The following is a 17,622-nucleotide window of genomic DNA, read 5'->3' on the forward strand; positions in this document are numbered from 1 at the left end:
CTCGACACGTTCTCTACACACAACGGGAATCTTTGGTTCTGCCCCCTCCAATCGTCCCTTCAGCCATTTCCCCAGGTAAACTAGTCAGGGCTATTAGAGGAATTCATATGTAACAATATCTTTTTAAAGATTTCCCCCCTCTCATTATAGAGGCAATCTGTGTTTACTATTTAAAAAATTCTTAAAATTCAGAAAAGGAAAAAGAAAAAAAATTTAACAACCACCTATATTATAATCCAACCACATTTCCTTCAACATTTATTCAACAATGGCAGTATTAATTAGGATCTACCATGTTCCAGACCAGACACTTTTCTAGGCTTTTTGGATACATCGGTGAGAAAAATAGACCAAAAAAAAACAAAACAAAAAAACAACAACAACAACAAACCTGGCCTCCTGCAACTTATATTCTATCAGGAAAGAAAAACAATAAGCAATAACATGAACAAGTAAATTGTATAGTATGCTAGAAAGTGGTAAGTATGGAGCGGTAAGTGGCGGAGCAGGGTGAGGCCATTGGAGGGCCTGTGGGTGGGGGGTAGGAATGGCTACAATTTCAGGAGGGCAGCCCCGCTGGTCTGGATGGAGAACGTAGCATTACCAAATTGAAATCATACTGCTTTATAGGGTTCCCCACACACACACATTAGATGGCATTTCCCATTAAATATTATTATGCCATATGATTTTTTAACATATTTTTATTGATTTCAGAGAGGAAGAGAGAAAGAGAAATATCGATGATGAGAATCATTGATTGGCTGCCTCCTGCACACCCACCACTAGGGACCGCAGGCATGTGCCCTGACCAGGAATTGAACCATGACCTCCTGGTTCATAGGTCAACGCTCCCCCACTGAGCCATGCCAGTCGGGCTGCAATATGATCTTCAATGACTGCAGAGAACCCTATCTCAAGAAGGTACCATGGTTAATGTCATCATTCTGATCTGTGGGGCAATTAGACGTTCTCCCTTTTTAAACTATTATAAATATCGCTTCTATTTCCTCAAAAGAAATGCAAAGAATTGAATATAAACAGTGTTAAGGTTCATGGTGTGCACTTTAACTGCACAGGACAGCAGTATCTTAAAGCTGCATACTCACACTCTTCTCCCTCTCTTCCTGTCAAGGTTCCTGCCACCCACACCTGACCATCTTTTCATCAGACTCACAGAGGTGCTCTGGCTTCCCTATCTCCCCACCAGCAGCAACTCTGTATGTCAGAGAGGAGCTCTTCCCCAGATGCCCACCTAGCCCAGTGACCTGTATAGAGCAGGACATGCAATAAACACTGGATTAAGAAATGAACCAGAAAGTGAACGTGAGCACTCAGAAGACACTCTGGCTTTCCTACAGCTGCAGCGATGCTTAAAAATCACCCCTCCCCGAGGCTTCCTTCCACCAAGAGAATCAAATCCTTCCTCCTGCTGAGTCATATCTCAGACACAGTCGGCATCGTCCCAGCACAGCTGCAAGTGTTCCCCTTATGCCTTTAGGATGCTGGAAAGGGCCCTGTGACCTGGACAGCCAAAGACTCCCAGGAACTACCTAAATACAATGCCAGCTAGCGCACAGAGACCACGCAGAAAATACTTCTACTAGTTTCCCTCTTTCTAGTTACTTAAAGGTGACAATTACATGATTGCTTACGCCCAAAACATAAAAGTATATCTCTTAATAGTTCATAATCCACTATTCATCCTAAATTCCAACCACGCAGTATTAAATTGCTACTCTCGTAAAAATAAAATAAAAACGCACTGTCACATAAAGAAGAAGGAAAAAGCCTTAACACGTATAAAGCTTGACAAGAAACGACTGCACTCAGAAAAGCAAAAGGAGAACAGGCTTCATCAGTTATTTACCACTTAAGCTGGTTCATTATGGGACGATGCCACTGAGCAGTAACAGTTTCCCTGCTGGGGCGGTGGGAGACTGGGTTGTCAGCACTGTATTTAACTGTTAGAATAACATCCTCAAAAATCAGAAGTGAGAAGTAAATCCCGAGGCCATCTCAAGAGATTTCCTAATTTACAATGTAGCCTTAGAAAGAACAAGCAGCAAACATTCTTCTTCCTGCTGAGTCATATCTCAGATACAGTCGGCATCTTCCCCACAGGCTGCAAGTGTTCCCCTTATGCCTTTAGGGTGCTGGAAACAGCCCAAAGACCTGGACAGCTAGAGACTCCTAGGAACTACCTAAATACAATGCCAGTAGCGCACAGAGACCATGCAGAAAACACGTCTACTAGCAGTGAGGACACACACCCTGCGACGACAACTGCCCTTTCTGTGAATAACACACATGGCCACTCATTCACAGCACTACAGACAGACGTGGACGCAAGGAACAAGGGTGAAATGGAATTCAGAGTCTTCACTGGGTTTCTGAGTTTAAGTATTTGAGCCACATAATTCCTGTATCTTCACAACCAACCTGGCTATGCTTCAGAGATGCTGGAAATAGAGAAGGTGAGGATGCTAGCTGCAGCCAATAACTGTTGAAAAGAAGTTGAGTTCAGGCAAGAGGTGCAGGCAAGAGATATGAATCTGGGTGCTGCCAATAAGGCATTTCAAATCATAGAACTATCTTACTGGTGAATGCCTGTGACAATCATCCTCCCTCTGACTACAACTAGAAACTCTGGAAAAACTACAAAAAGCTGAGAACTTTGCAAAGGAAACAAAAGCAGGCAGATGGTGCCTACAGTGGTTAAAACAGCATGAAACCTGTGAAAGGACAGATATATAAACCAACGGAATAAAATCAAGGGCCCGGAAATAAACCCTCACAGGTACGGTCTAATGATTTTTGACAAGGATGCCAAAAGCATTCAATGGGGGGAAAGGCCGTGTTTTCAATGAATGGTGCAGGGAAAACTGGAGAGTCACATACAGAAGAATGAAGTTGTACCCTTACCTAACACCATATACAAAAATTAACTCAAAAAATGGATCAAAGACCTAAAACTATAAAACTCTTAGAAAACACAGGACAAAAGCTTCATGACATTAGATATGGCAATGATTTTTTTGGATAGGACACCAAAGGCAAAGTCAATGAAAGAAAATATAGACAAATTGGACTTCATAAAAAACTAAAATTTTGTGCACCAAAAACAATATCAACAGAAGTAAAGAGCACCTACTGAACGGGAGAAAGTACTTGCAAATCATATATCTGATAAGGAATTAATAATTAGAATATATAGAAAACTCTGAAAATGCAACCACAACAAAATCTGATCCAAAAATAGGCAAAGGGCTCGAACAAATGTTTCTCTAAAGAAGATGTACAAATGGCCAATAAGCTCATGAAAAGATGCTCAATACTACTGATCATTAGCGAAATATAAATCAAAACTATAATGAGATACCACCTCACGTCCATTAGGATGGCTCCTATCAAAAAAAATATAAAGAAACAGAAAATAGTAAGTGTTGGTGAGGATGTGGAGAAATTGGAACCCTTATGTACTGTTAGAGGAACATAAAATGGCGCAGCTGGAAAAGAGTATGTTGGCCTAGCCGGTGTGGCTCAGCTGGTTGGAGCATCGTCCCGTACACTGGAAGGTTGCTGGTTCCATTCCTGGTCAGGGCACATACCCAGGTTTCAGGTTCATTACCCAATTGGGGTGTGTATAAGAGGCAACCAATTAATGTTTATGTGTGTGTGTGTCTCTCTCTCTGTCTCTCTCTCTCTCTCTCTACCTCTGCCTTCCTCTCTCTTTAAAAATCAATATCTTTGGGTGAGGATTTAAAAAAAAAGAAGAGTATGTTGGTTCTTCAGAAAGTTAAAAATACAAAATTAGCATTACCATATGATCCAGCATTTATTAATGTATACATAAAAATTGAAATCAGGGTCTCAAAGAGGTATTTGTCCATCCATATTCATAGAAGCATTATTCATAGTACCCAAAATGTAGAAGCAACACAAGTGTCCATCGATAGATGAATAGTTATACAAAATGTGGCCTATATATATAATAAAATATTACTTAGCCTTTAAAGGAAGGATATTCTGACATGTGGATGAACCTTGAAAACATTATCCTAAGTGAAATAAGCCAGCCACTATAAAAAGACAATTACCGTATGATTCCACTTATATGAGATACTTAGAATAGTTAAAATCATAGAAGCAGAAAGTAGAATGGTGGTTTCCAGGGCCTGGGGGAAGAAGAGGAAATGCAGAGTCATTGTCTAATGGTATAGGGTTCTAGTTTTATAAGATAAAAAGAACCTAGTTTTGCAAGATGAAGAGAGCTATGGAGATGGATGGTGGTGATGGCGGCACAACATTATTAATGTGTTTAATACTACTGAATTATATTCTTAAAATGGTTAAGATGGTAAATTTTATGTTATGTGTATTTTACAGCAATAAAAAAACATTGGGAGGAAAAAGCAGAGTGTAGAAAGGGGGCAAAGTTGGGAAAGTAACCTGCAAATGGTTAATTCCTTTCTCCCTCTCCTCTCCCTCTCTTCTCCTTCTCCCTTGGCTCTGCCCCAAGGGTGAGCCCCATTCACAGAGGTCCACAGTCAGATAGATCTCAGACAGAAAACCCATCTGTCTCTCTCCTACGAGCCAAAAAGTGTGAGTGAACCAGAGGGAAGAGAGCTAGGGAAGGGGATTCTCCACTTCTGTACTTGGACCCACCCAAGTCTCAAGTTCACCCTTGAGGGGCACATGTCAGAACAGACCTAGAACAGAAAGCAGAGCCTTTGGAAAACTCAAAGAGGGTGAGACAGAGAATGGCCTACATCAAAATAAAAAACAAACAAAACAAAAAACACCAACATTCTCGAGGAGTACAAAAAGACCCAGAGTTTATACAACATAATATTCACAACATTCAGGACAATGTAAAATGACTCGATGCAGAAAGAACCAGGGAAATGTGACCAGTTCCCAAGGGAAAGAATAATCAATAGATGCCAACTCAATATGACCAAGATGATAGAATTTTCAAGCAAAGGCTTTAAAGCAGCTATTATAGTTATGTTCCATGAGGTAAATGCTCTCAAAATCAATGGACAACTAGGTGTTCCCAGCAGAGAAACAGAAACTATAAATAAGAACCAAATGAAAATTATAGAACTGAAAACCAGAATATCTATCATCAAAAACTCATAGGATCATTTCAAAAGCAGAATGGAGATTAAAGAGGAAAAGTTGAAGATCAATAGAAATTACCCAATCTGAAGAACAGAGAGAACATTATAAAAAATAATAAAAATTACATCCTCAAGAAACTGTGGAACAATAGGAAAAATCTAATAGGTAGCGTTGTTGTATAAAAAGGAGCAGGTAATGAAATTAAGACCAAAAGTATATATTTGAAGACACAGAAGGATGAAACTAGGTAAGAACATTTGTAAAGTAAGTGAAAAGAGAAAAAAAGGACTCAACAACTGAGCCAGGGATGTCCAGTGTTGAGACATTGGCAAGAGGAAGAGAAACCATCAACCGAGACAGGATGAGAACTGAGAGGCTGGGTACTGAAATCAGGGAAGAAAAACAAGAAGAAAGGAGAAAAGGATAGTGCCAAATGCTGAGGATGAACCAAGTATGATAAGGACTTAGAACTGACCATTAGATCTGACAACGTAAGAGTTATTAGTGACCTGGATAAGACCTGTTTGGTAAAGTGGTGGGGACAGAAGCTGGAACAAGGAAGGAAGGAAGGAAGGAAGGAAGGAAGGAAGGAAGGAAGGAAGGAAGGAAGGAAGGAAGGAAGGAAGGAAGGAAGGAAGGAAGGGAGGGAGGGAGGAAGGGAGGAAGGGAGGAAGGGAGGAAGGGAGGAAGGGAGGAAGGGAGGAAGGGAGGAAGGGAGGAAGGGAGGAAGGGAGGAAGGGAGGAAGGGAGGAAGGGAGGAAGGAAGGAGGGAAGGAGGGAAGGAAGGAAGGAGGGAGGGAGGGAGGGAAGGAGGGAGGGAGGGAGGGAGGGAGGGAGGGAGGGAATTATTCTTTTGAAAGATCTACAATAAAGGGGAGGAGAAAAGAGTGGTAGCTACAGACAGAAGTGAGTTCAAGAGCACATTTTTTAAGAGAGAAGGTATTTCTATCAGCCCGTGCTGATGGGGCTGACCCAGGAAAGAGGAAGAATTAATGATGCAGGGAGGAAAAGATCCACTTTAGAGGAATACCCTTAAGTAAGTGAGAAGAGATGGAATCCAGAGCAAGAAGGGCAGGCCTTGGACAGGGGTGAGTCTGTTGGTTTAGGAGGAAATAAATCTGAAATCTAGAAGGACGGATGGTGGGATGGGTTTGTAGTGTTAGCACCGAAAGGGCAGAGTCGCTATCTTCAAAGTGTTCTTACTTCATCAGTGAAATGAGAAACAAGGTCACCAGGTGATATTAAGGAAGGATGAGGAGATGCTGGAGGACTGAGGAGAAAAGAACAGGTGTGAAAAGTCGCTTTGAAGAGAGAGTATGTGGATAGGGGAAATGGGGTACAGAAGTCAGCAGGGAGGTAGGGAGAATTCCTCTGTGGGAAATGTTCAGTCACAGAGGACTGACATTTTCAAATTGTCTGAAAAACATTATACCCCACTGCTCAGCTACATCATACACACACTTCCTAAGTCATTTCCTCAGGGACTAATCCCAAATACTAGACAATCGCTTTAATCTTCACACCAGCACTCGGGGGCATGGACAGGAAGCAGACAGAGGTCTCTGTATTCGCTTAGTGGCCTAAAGGAGATCGGACGGTGAGAATGAGTGTGAAACACTGAAACCTAGCCAACAGACAAAGGTCAGGAGAGGGAGAGGGAGACTCCAGACCGGTCATTCTTCAGATAACCAGCGATAGAACACAGACTGTTCCCAGAGAAGCCCGGGGAACAGGGCAGCTCAACCTGACAAGGTCTTGTCTTATGTTGTCCTCATAGCTGAGCAATTACTAATGATACCTAACATAAATGCAAATCAGGCTCCCAACAGGGAAGGGAAATAAGCTTAAGGGATACCCCTATGTCGCCAGCTTATTAAGAAAGGAAACCCAAGACTAATGGTGTACAGGAAAAGGCGCGGGGGGGTGGGGGGGCGGGGGGAATGAAGGTGGGGAAGCCATAACTGAAAGGACTCCAAGGTACAGAGAGGAATGAAAAGTGATTCCTGGAATGTACCAAACCAAAACTCTTAAAAACATTTACAAAAAGAAGGAATTCTGCACCTCTTGACCCATGAGAGAGCTCTTCAGAACAGGAAACAGATTCCTCTGGAGTGACAGAAAACACCCCAAATCAAGGAGAGGCACCAGGAAGCACGGGAAACCAGATAGGAAGAGACTGCCGTCTGACAGAGAATCCCTGTCTACAGCGACAACAACGACAGCAAGAACGGAAACCACACAGTTAGTACAATCGGTTCAGGCAGGCCCCGGCCGAGTGCTTCCATTTCCATCACCCTGATGTGCTGCGATGCCTGTATCACAGACGGCAAACAGCCTCGTGGATGCTATGCAGTCGGTACCATAGAATATAAATGCCGTCAGGTTCTAAAACGCAGTAGTTACTATTCTATGCACTAGAACTCTTAAAGGTAAGGAAATTCAAGAATGCTACAAAGCCATAAAAAAATCCAATAATTTATTCCACATACAGATCCATCTCATTTTAATGCAGAGGAGGACACTGTTTGAGAATGTTGAGCAAATAACCTCTGTGGCCACTTTTATACTCTAAAAAGCTATGATTCTTGCTCCTTCTCTTCAAATACGGTCTCATGTTAACATGGTCACGAGTATGAAATCTAACATGTGCAAGTGGTACTGAGGTTCCTGAGCACACAGGTGGATGCCGACAGCATCCACCGGGGTTCAAGGCCACCATGCTCCCCTGCATGTCCTCCTGAGCCACCTACCCCCAAACGGATGCTGGGGCTTGGTCCTCCGATGACCAGAATGGCACCCCTGCGTCCTGATAGTAACAGAAGATGGAAGCAAGGGGCATCCCAGGCCTGGCCCCACTCACAGCTTTGTGTTTCGTTTTGCATAAATCAATTCACAGTCTCTGAGAGCAGTTTCCTGGCTTATTAAAATGAGGGAGGTGGACAAAAATCGAAGAAACTTTGGAACTGGAAGGAACTTAATTCAATTCATTTACTGATGTACACAGAGCCCCTTTCAGATCCAAACTTCTAAAAATAACAGCCACAATGACAAGCACGTTTTGTTCTGGAAGTTCATTTGCACATCAGTTCTTTGAAACTGGGAAGGTGCTTCTCCCCAGAAATAATGTTATTAGAGATGGTTGGGTTTCCATGTCAACCCACAAAAGCCTGTTTAACTTGTAACATGCCTGAATATATGTAGTTCTACAACAGTGATATCACAGCTTACTGGGTTGCAAGGGGCATGTCTCCCACCTCCTGTGCAGCCCCCACTGTCCCTGCCAAGCCCCCCCCCCACCCCCCCACCGACCGACCATCAGGAACAAAGAAATTCTCAGGCAAAAAAAAGAAACAGAAAATGAGGAAAGAAATGAAATGGAAAGACAGGTATTGGGTGGGTGTGGAGAGTTGGGGCAAAGAATGAGGACCAGCCCAGCAGATCTGAGAGCAGAGTGAGGGGCGGGCACCAGAGAGAGAGAAGCCATTTGCCCTCTATTCGCCTCCAACCCCACTATTGGCTCCTTTCATCACATCAGACCCATTTCCACCAACGCCAAAGCCATATCATGAGGAAGACCCGGGCGTTGGAAAGGAGAGGGGTCTGCGACAGGGGCAGGACACGTGCACTAGGTCTACGTCAGATGAGGGGTAATTCTGAACATGAATTACCCACAATCCAGAAGGGGAAAGGGCATTTCTAATAATACAATCTGGCTCTTCCCAGGGCCCTTGTGCCTGGGGTGCCTGATCTCACCCCTTGCAGCACCTCACCTGCTCAGGATGGGGTTCGAAGCTCCCATGTGCTCCATCCACTCCTCCCATGTTCATCCCCAACCCTATCTATCTTAGGCTGGGCAAGAGGTTGAACCTATGCCCTGGACACCATGCTTAGAGGGTCCTGCTCACACTTCCTCCAGCCATGCCACGTCCATGGAGCCAGGAGCTCACAGAGCCCCAGGGATGTGCCTACCCAGGCCCCGCCCCATCTTCTAGACCAGTGGTCGGCAAACTGTGGCCCCTTGAGTGTGGCTCTTCCACAAAATACCACGTGCGGGCGCGCACGTACAGTGCGATTGAAACTTCGTGGCCACACTCAAGGGGCCAAAGAGCCACATGTGGCTCGCAAGGTGCAGTTTGCCGACCACTGTCCTAGACCATACCACAGGTCCCTGGGACCTGCTTCAGTACCTGTCTGGTCCAAGCTCTCAAAGGTGGTACCCTTCCTTCATTTTGTACAAGGGAGGCTGTTAGCAGAGGGTGCAGACAGACTTGGGAGCTGTGGCCAGGGATGTCAACATGTACCGCAGGGAGATTCTGGACAAGGAACTTGAGTCTGAGAATTCTAATTCTAAATCTGAATCTGGCTTCCCAGGATGCTATGAAGGTATATTTATCAAGAGAGGAGGATAGAACTGGATTTATGCAAAGGGTGACTTATGACTTTGAGATATTTATTTCATTTTGTTGAAATTAGCCAGACAGAGAAAGACAATACCATATGATTTCATTTATACGTGGAATCTAAAGAAAACTATAAACTAACAAACAAAATAATAACAGACTCATAGATACAGAGAACAGACTGATAGTTGACAGAGGGGAGAAGGATGGGGGTTTGGGTGAAAGGGTAAAGGGATTAAGAAGTACAAGTTGGTAGTTTCCGAACAGTCATGAGGTTGTAAAGTCCAGCATAGAGAGCATAGTCAATAATCCTATCTAATAACAGACAAACATGGTAATTAACCATAACTTCGCTACCCTTCCCATTGGCTAATCAGGGTGATATGCAAATTAACTGCCAACCAAGATGGCGGCCGGCAGCCAGGCAACTGAAGCGAACAGGAGGCTTGCTTGCTCCAGTGATGGAGGAAGCCAACGTTCCCCGCCTGCCGCTGCCTGCCTCTGAGCTCCAGTCTAAGTAACAATGTTGCAATTATAGAAGCTAAACAAGCTCCAGAAACCTGCTTTCAGCCAGCTTTGGCCTTAGAGCTTAGAGCAGCAGTGATGGCAACAGTGTTTCAATTACAGAAGGTAAACAAACCCAGATAGCTCCTTTCAGCCAGTCGCAGCCTCAGAACTGGAGCCGGGCCTCAGAGCTGGAGCCGGCTCTCAGCTCCAGTGACAGCTATAGAAGGTAAATAAATCCCAGAATAATAATTTAAAAAAAATAAAAAATAAACAGAAAAAAAAAGGAGAGGCTGGGAGCTTCAGTTGCCCGACAGCCTGAAAACGGCCCTCAGCCCCTCACCCAGGCTGGCTAGGCACCCCAGTGGGGACCCCCACCCTGAAGGGGGTGTGGCCAGCTGCAAACAGCCATCAGCCCGTCATCCAGGTTGGCCAGACACCCAAGCGGGACCCCACCCTCATCCGGATCACCCTTCAGGGCAAACCAGCCGGCCCCCACCCATGCACCAGGCTTCTATCCTATATAGTAAAAGGGTAATATGCAAACTGACCCTAACAGCAGAAGGACTGGGAATGACTGGTCACTATGACACACACTGACCACCAGGGGGCAGACGCTCAATGCAGGAGCTGCCCTCTGGTGGTCAGGGCGCTCTCACATGGGAGGAGCTCTGCTCAGCCACAAGCCAGGCTGACGGCTGCCAGTACAGGGGTGGTGGTGGGAGCCTCTCCTGCCTCCTCAGCAGTGCTAAGGATGTCTGACTGCAGCTTAGGCCTGCTCCCCGCTGGCAAGTGGACATCCCCTGAGAGCTCCCGGGCTGCCAGAGGGATGTCTGATTGCCATCTTAGGCCTAATCCCCTGGGGAGCAGGCCTAAGCCAGCAGGTGGTCACCCCCGAGGGGTCCCAGACTGCAAGAGGGCACAGGCCGGGCTGAGGAACCCCCCCTCCCCCCCGAGTGCACAAATTTTTGTGCACTGGTCCTCTAGTATTGTAATAACTAAGTGTGGGGCCAGGTGGGTACTCATAATATCAGGGGGACTACTCTGTGAAGTATGTGACTGTCTAACCATAATGCTGTACATCTGGAACTAATACGGGATAATACTGAAAGTTAACTGCAATTGAAACAAAATTTTAATGAAATATTTATTTAGAAACATGGAATGGAAGCCTCCATTGGTCTCCTTGCCCCGGGCCCAGCAGCTGCTAGAGGCGGCTGTCTCTCCTCTCCCTTCTTTGGGCCTGGAACAGATCAGAAAGTTTGCTAATGAGCTGGCAAGCTAACTTACTTCCCTTCCTAGGGGCTCTTTTTCATTAGAAATACAATGGCTCCCAGCACCCCCCCCCCCACCCCCCGCCGCCCGAATAGAAGGTTCCCCAAATTTCCCTCCCACTGGGGACACTTCCCTCTGCCACACACCTGCACCTGTAAGATCACTGCCATGCCCCTTGCGGTCTTCCCCCTTCTAGTTCCTGGGAAGGGGAGCACTCACTAGTGCTCACAGGGGTGTAAAGCCCACAAAGTGTGTTGCTTCGGTGTGAAAAAATGTTCAAGAAAAATGGGTCTAAACCACACGTAAGTCACAGATGCAGGTCTCAGGTTACTCACCTCTGCGCGAGCCAGGACCATGCCACTGCACAGCCTGAACAAACTGCCGCTCTGGGCCAGGCCTGCCTGCCCACGCTGGAGAGCTGGGTCTACGCAGCCTTTCTGGCGGGCACAGACCAGGACAACTCAGACCTGCTGTGCATCTGAAGGCAGGGTGCTGCAGCACACGCAAACATTCGGGAAATCCCTAAAAGCTGTGCTGATCTCTGGTGAGTTCAGTCCTTTATTCAGGGAAGTGCAGGCAGAACAAGTTCACCCTGGGCACAACATCCCTTTAAACAACCCTGGGTAAGCAATTTGCCATGTCAGGCAGGGCGGGCGGGGTAACAGACAGCCGGGTACCAGGGCAGGGCTGTGGCCAAGTTAAATGTCAGGTCAGGATATGTGATCTGATCTGTGGTGTGATTCACACTGGGTCAGACTTCCTATGATTTGCGATAAATTCCCCAAGTTCTTGGTATCCTGACCTTTACCCTACTTTGTTCAATCATAATTATTATGATCAGCAATCCTGCCTGGTCAGGTCACAATGATCAGGTCACCATGCCCTGGCCACTTCCCACAGCCTATGGGCCAGTCATCCTAGCATTTTATTAATCAGACGCCACTCCAAAAATAGGTTTCAAAAAGTAGAAACAAGATAAAAAAAGGCCTGACAATGGGAAAACTATCAGAATTACTAAGAATTTGCTAATGGGTCAAATTCTTTTTTTTTAAATCTTTCTACATACCAACAACAGCCCGTTAGAAAAATTAGGGGTGAGGATATAAGATCTCTTTCATAACAAAAATAAAAATAACTGCCTAGAACCGAACATTTACAATTTTGCCAATAAATGGTATTGAAGCAACTGGTTAAGATTTGGGGGGAAATAATAATAAATTAGGTTCCTACTCCAAAACATCCACCAAATTAAACTCTAGATCTAACAAAGACAAAACATGAAACCATGAAACTATAGGAGAAGAAGATGCCAGCCAATATTTACAGCATCTTGAAATGGGAAAAGAATTCTGTGCCACTCTTGCGGGAATGCCGCTCCCGCCCCCACAGCTCTCGGCTCCGAAGCGGTGCCTCCTCCCCTCGCCACCCCCCTGGGACCCAGAGTCTCCCCTGCACACTGCCCCCCACTCAGCCTGGGAACACAGAGAAGCTTAAGCAGCAGGCCCCTGCCTGACACCAGCCCTGGGGGTGGAGCTCTCTGGGCAGGAGGAAAAGCCAGGTTCCCATCAGGAAGCCTTACTGTCAACGTAAGAAACACTCAAACCTGTGAAGAATTTCTGTGAGTTTATTTGAGCCAAAGTGTCTACAATTGCTGGGAAACAGAATCTCAACAGATTGAGATAATGCTCTGGAGAATGGCAGTTTTGCATCTTGTTCTAGACGTTACCATCAAAAGAGGAGACGTAAGTGGGTTACATGAAATCCACGGGTGATAGATTAGGAAGGTGGGAGAAAGCAAAGCAGGGAAACCTCTGGGATTGGATAAAGCGTAAAAGGATAGACACGTCTCTTACTTAGGTGGGTGCAGGATAGTTAACAGTCACGAATTAACTCAATAACAACGAGGGGATTTGTGGTCTCTGCAGAGCGGTGCCTGTGCTTTGAGGCTTCCAGGGAAAGGAAAATTGCTTTGACATTCCTACGATAAGTTATCATCGATGCAAAAAGGCAATAAGCTCAGTCAAGGTAAAGATTGACCTTTGTCAAGGAAGATGCCAGCCTGGGACATGGCTACCCACCATAAACAGCTCTTTAGTTTAAAACGTCTTAACTTCAAACCACCCTTTGTGATTACCTTAGGTCTCTGGGTTTGCAAGGCCGCCACGCAGGTTACATGTGGCCCTTTTCGTCCACACTTACTGTGGAAGCTTTTCTGGTCAACTGCCTAAGGAGAGCGCAGAAGGAAAAAGGGAACTTGAAACTCCATAGCTTCAGGGATTTCTTGTGATTCCTTTTCTCGTTATAAGTAAACTAGAGGCCCAGTGCATGAAATTTATGCATGGGGGAGGGGGCCCTCAGCCTGGCCTGCACGCTCTTGCAATCTAGGACCTTTTGGGGGATATCTGACTGCCGGTTTAGGCCCGATCCCATGGGATCGGGCCTAAACCAGCAGTCGGACATCCCTCTTGCAATCTGGGACCACTGGCTCCTAACTGCTCGCCTGTCTGCCTCATCGCCCCTAACCACTCGCCTGCCTGCCTCATCGCCCTGGTCTCTGGTTGTTCTGGTCATTCCACCATTTCGGTCACTGGGCTTTTATTATATAGGATATTCACTTTGTATCTAATTCTGTATTCAAAATTTTATATTTTTCTCTTAAAATGAAAGCCAAAATTGCATAAGCATCAGGCCCAGCAAAACCTGGACCCATCCCTGCTCACATACTTTCTGCTGCAGCCAACCACTCACACATTTTACACAACCTACCTTGCTGCAACATGAACGGACTTTGGGGGAGGTGCTCAATAAGTATCCATTTAATACGTATACATTTATAACATGTATATTTATAATTATGGTTAAGAGTACAACCTTTGAAATTAGACAGACCCCTTTAAGCCACAGTTCCCTTTTCTATAAGATGTGGATAATAACATCTTGCAAGTTGGGAAGACTTGGTGAGATAAGGTATGTAAAAATGCTTATAGTAGTACCTAATACAGGGGAATAAAAATTTAACAGCAAGAAGGTCTGGAAAACTGTATGTTTAAAGTGGCTATTTCTGGGTGGCAAGATGAGAGTTTTTCCTGATTTCCTTTTGTTCATTTGTATTTCCTAATTTTTCTTTACTTCTTTTTGCTTATTTGTATGTCCTAATCTATCGGCAATAAGCACATACTATTTGAGAGGAAAAAATGTTATTTGGGGATGATCCTAATCAGTATTAACCAGTTCTTAGTGTTAAATAGCTCGGTAAAAAAGAGCAGTTTCAAAGTAAACTACCCAGACTTGGGAGCTGGCCTGCCATGCTGTCCTGTGGGGCTGAACAAGCTGCTGACGGGTTGGGACTAGAGGGAAGGACCTAGGTGTAGGTGGTGTTTGACCATCACCATTGCAGAGCCAAATATTGTCTCAAATAAAGAAGGGAGACAGAGGGTGATCAGTCTACCGGCCCCTGATCTTCCCAGGTAATGGGACCTAACATGAGCCACGCGGCCCCAGGGAACTCAGAACAAGACTGCTTGTGGTGACCACACCAGCTGGGAACTGTTCCTACTCAAATGCTCCTCATCCTCAATTCTTAGTCGCTGAGACTTCTGAATCTGGTAGGAGTGGTCTTTCAATGAAGGACGTTTCATTACAAGGCTAACTTTGATGTATCAGAATGAGCAAGAAAGGGCGGTTTGGGAGTCAGGAGGCCTGGGTTCACGTCCTATTTCTGCCAGTTAACAGCCCTATGACCTTGGGAGAGTCACCTTCACTGAAGCTGCTTGCTCACCTGCACAACTCAGACAGTAGTGTCTCTACTCAGACATCCAAAGGATCAGGTACATACGTGCTCTCGTGAACGGTGAGGTGTCCCACGGTGGTACAAACAACATGATGACACCCGTTAGCCATACACAAGGCAAGAGGACACTGGTTCTTTCCCTCAAGTAAACCGACCTTGGCTAACGGAGGGTGGAAACGTCAGCATTCTGTTCCATGCTCCACCTGCGGCAGGAGACCCACAAGAATGCCCCCAAAATGGAAGGCCGAAAAGAGAGTGTGGAACCAATGGCAACTTGGGGCCGCCCGTGGGAGGGGGTCTCTATGTCAGTCTGGACTCTGGATAGCAGGGCTGAAACTGACACTTGCCAGTTTGGGGAAAGCATCAGAAGGCGAGCGAGAGCTCACTCTGGCTTCTCCTCAGAAGGTGCTCACAGGAGTGCTGCCACCACGGCCACAGACCGAGCCAACCATCCTTCCTCTGAAGGTGCAGAAATGCTTGGCTCAGGACTGCCACACTCTCTTTTGGCCTTCCATTTTGGGGGCATTCTTGTGGCTCTTCTCCTCACTCAAGATTCAAAGTTCAGGGAGGAGCGTCCAGTTGGCTGTGTTAGGAGGTGTGCTTGTGAGCTCCCAGGGCGATGCCTGCCTCCCACCAAGACTACACCCAGAAGGGACGTCCCAGAAATGGAAAAGACAGCAAAAGCCCAAACAGATGTGCACTCTGGTCTGAATGCCACCTTCGGTTCACGTGGAAACATGGGCCACATAGAACTCCTCCAAAGCCTGGGCTTGTTCACCACCCCTCCTCACCCCGTTAGTACAGAAGAGGACAAGCTGGCCAGGGCAAGAACCTTCGGGAAGGCAGCAATGCCCAAGAGGGACAGTATCAACCCGGGAGTCATGGTTGCGGGACGAGACATGGGGTCCGTGGTCAGTCACATCCCTCCCTTCTCTGACTCCACTCCCAACTCAGTCACATGTCTCTACCTCTCACGCTTGGCACAGAAATTTCTGTCAGGGACAAAACCCTGTGGAACACAGAAGCACTCATACTAGAAAATGCAAACACCAAAGATAGGTTTTTCAAATGCCCTCTCTGCTATTTAAGTGTTTACTAAGCGGTTTAGATATATCCGTGGACTCAGGGCCTCTGTTTGCATTAAGAACTGCAAAAATGTGCACAGCATGAGTGTATTTGTGACTGTCACTCTATCAGAATGAAGTAGAAATGTGCACAGTGTGGCTGTATTTGTAACTGCCACTCTACCAGAATGAAGTAAAGAAATATGACTGTATTTGTGACTGTCACTCTAGCAGAATGAAGTAGAGGCAATGTGCACAGTGTGACTTTTTGTGACTGTCACCCTACCAGAATGAAGGAGGCATCACGCAGGCCTCAAACCACCAATATGCTTTCCGCTAGTTGGCATCAGAAACAACAAAGTCCTGAGCCAAACGTTTCAGCATCAATCTCTGTGTATGACCGTTTACCCACATGCTTCCTGTGCTGAGCAGGAAAACTTAGGATATAAATGCACAACTCGTGTCTCATCCTCTGTCCCCATTAGAAGTTTTGGTTTAGAGTGTAGTTGACCTGAAAGAGATGCTGTGCTGAAAATATTATACATTTGCACATCACAATCCAAGTGTACAGTGCTGTCCAGATGTGCAAATTATTGAAAAATGAAATTAATAAAGCTGAAATTCTTTTCATCTAGCAGTTAATTAGCACAAATTACAAACTGGATTTTATTACTCCCTACACAGTGTGTGCCTCGGACCATTACCAATAGGGATAATTTCTGAAATGTCTTCAACCATTTCTCATGTGTCAGAGAAAATTTGGCTTCCAAAGACATGCGGTGCCACAGATGAAGCTCCACTCTCCCATTACTTACTCCAGTCAGTGGTTTTTACTCCTTAGAAAAAAAGAAAGAGACTACACATAGAGAATACTGTTATTGCTGTGTCTATTACAACTGTAGATCATGTAGCAAAAAACCACTGCAATTTCTCAATTGCTGACATTTCCAGGCCAATTTCCTTTATAAGTCAAAAAAGAGAAAAGTGACTGAAGCAGGTACTATATATGACCCTCAGAGAAGAAGTCAGGTTTCTAATAAAATGCGAACACCCACCCTGGCCTACGGGAATACAAATAATCAGTTCCTTACAGGTGAATAGACTCTGCCGTTCACAGTTCTTAGTTTAAAAAGCGCTTATACAATTGTGAGCCACATTCTCACCTCCCTCACAACACCCCTCTGAAGCAGGTGTTCGTACTCCATTTCACAGATGACCAGTTGACGCTCAGAGAGAAAATGATTCTCTGACTAGATCAGTATTTGGTCCCTGGAGCTTCTTTTGTTTTAATATCTTTTTATTGATTTCAGAGAGAAAGGGAGGGAGAGAAAGAGACAGAAACTTCAATGATGACGATCACTGATTGGCTGCCTCCTGCACGCCCCACACTAGGGAGTGAGCCCACAACCCGAGCATGAGCCCTGACTCAGGATCGAACTCTGACCTCCTGGTTCATAGGTCT

At 45.5% G+C, this 17,622-nt stretch overlaps 2 protein-coding genes across 2 annotated transcripts in view; one reads left to right on the forward strand and one right to left on the reverse strand.

Moving 5' to 3' along the window:
- Positions 1 to 17,622, forward strand: part of SH2D4A (SH2 domain containing 4A) — a 482,539-nt gene that overhangs the window by 290,028 nt on the left and 174,889 nt on the right. The gene's annotated exons all lie outside the window — the stretch shown is intronic.
- LOC132226783 (sterile alpha motif domain-containing protein 1-like) overlaps positions 6,064 to 17,622 on the reverse strand; it is a 70,554-nt gene continuing 58,995 nt past the window's right edge. Inside the window, exon 2 of the mRNA XM_059681217.1 lies at positions 6,064 to 6,397. Coding sequence (XP_059537200.1) covers positions 6,356 to 6,397 — 42 coding nt within the window. The 3' untranslated portion in view covers positions 6,064 to 6,355. The remainder of the gene's footprint in view (positions 6,398 to 17,622) is intronic.

Source organism: Myotis daubentonii, chromosome 2 (genome assembly GCF_963259705.1).
Source record: "Myotis daubentonii chromosome 2, mMyoDau2.1, whole genome shotgun sequence".
Taxonomy (NCBI): Eukaryota; Metazoa; Chordata; class Mammalia; order Chiroptera; family Vespertilionidae; genus Myotis; species Myotis daubentonii.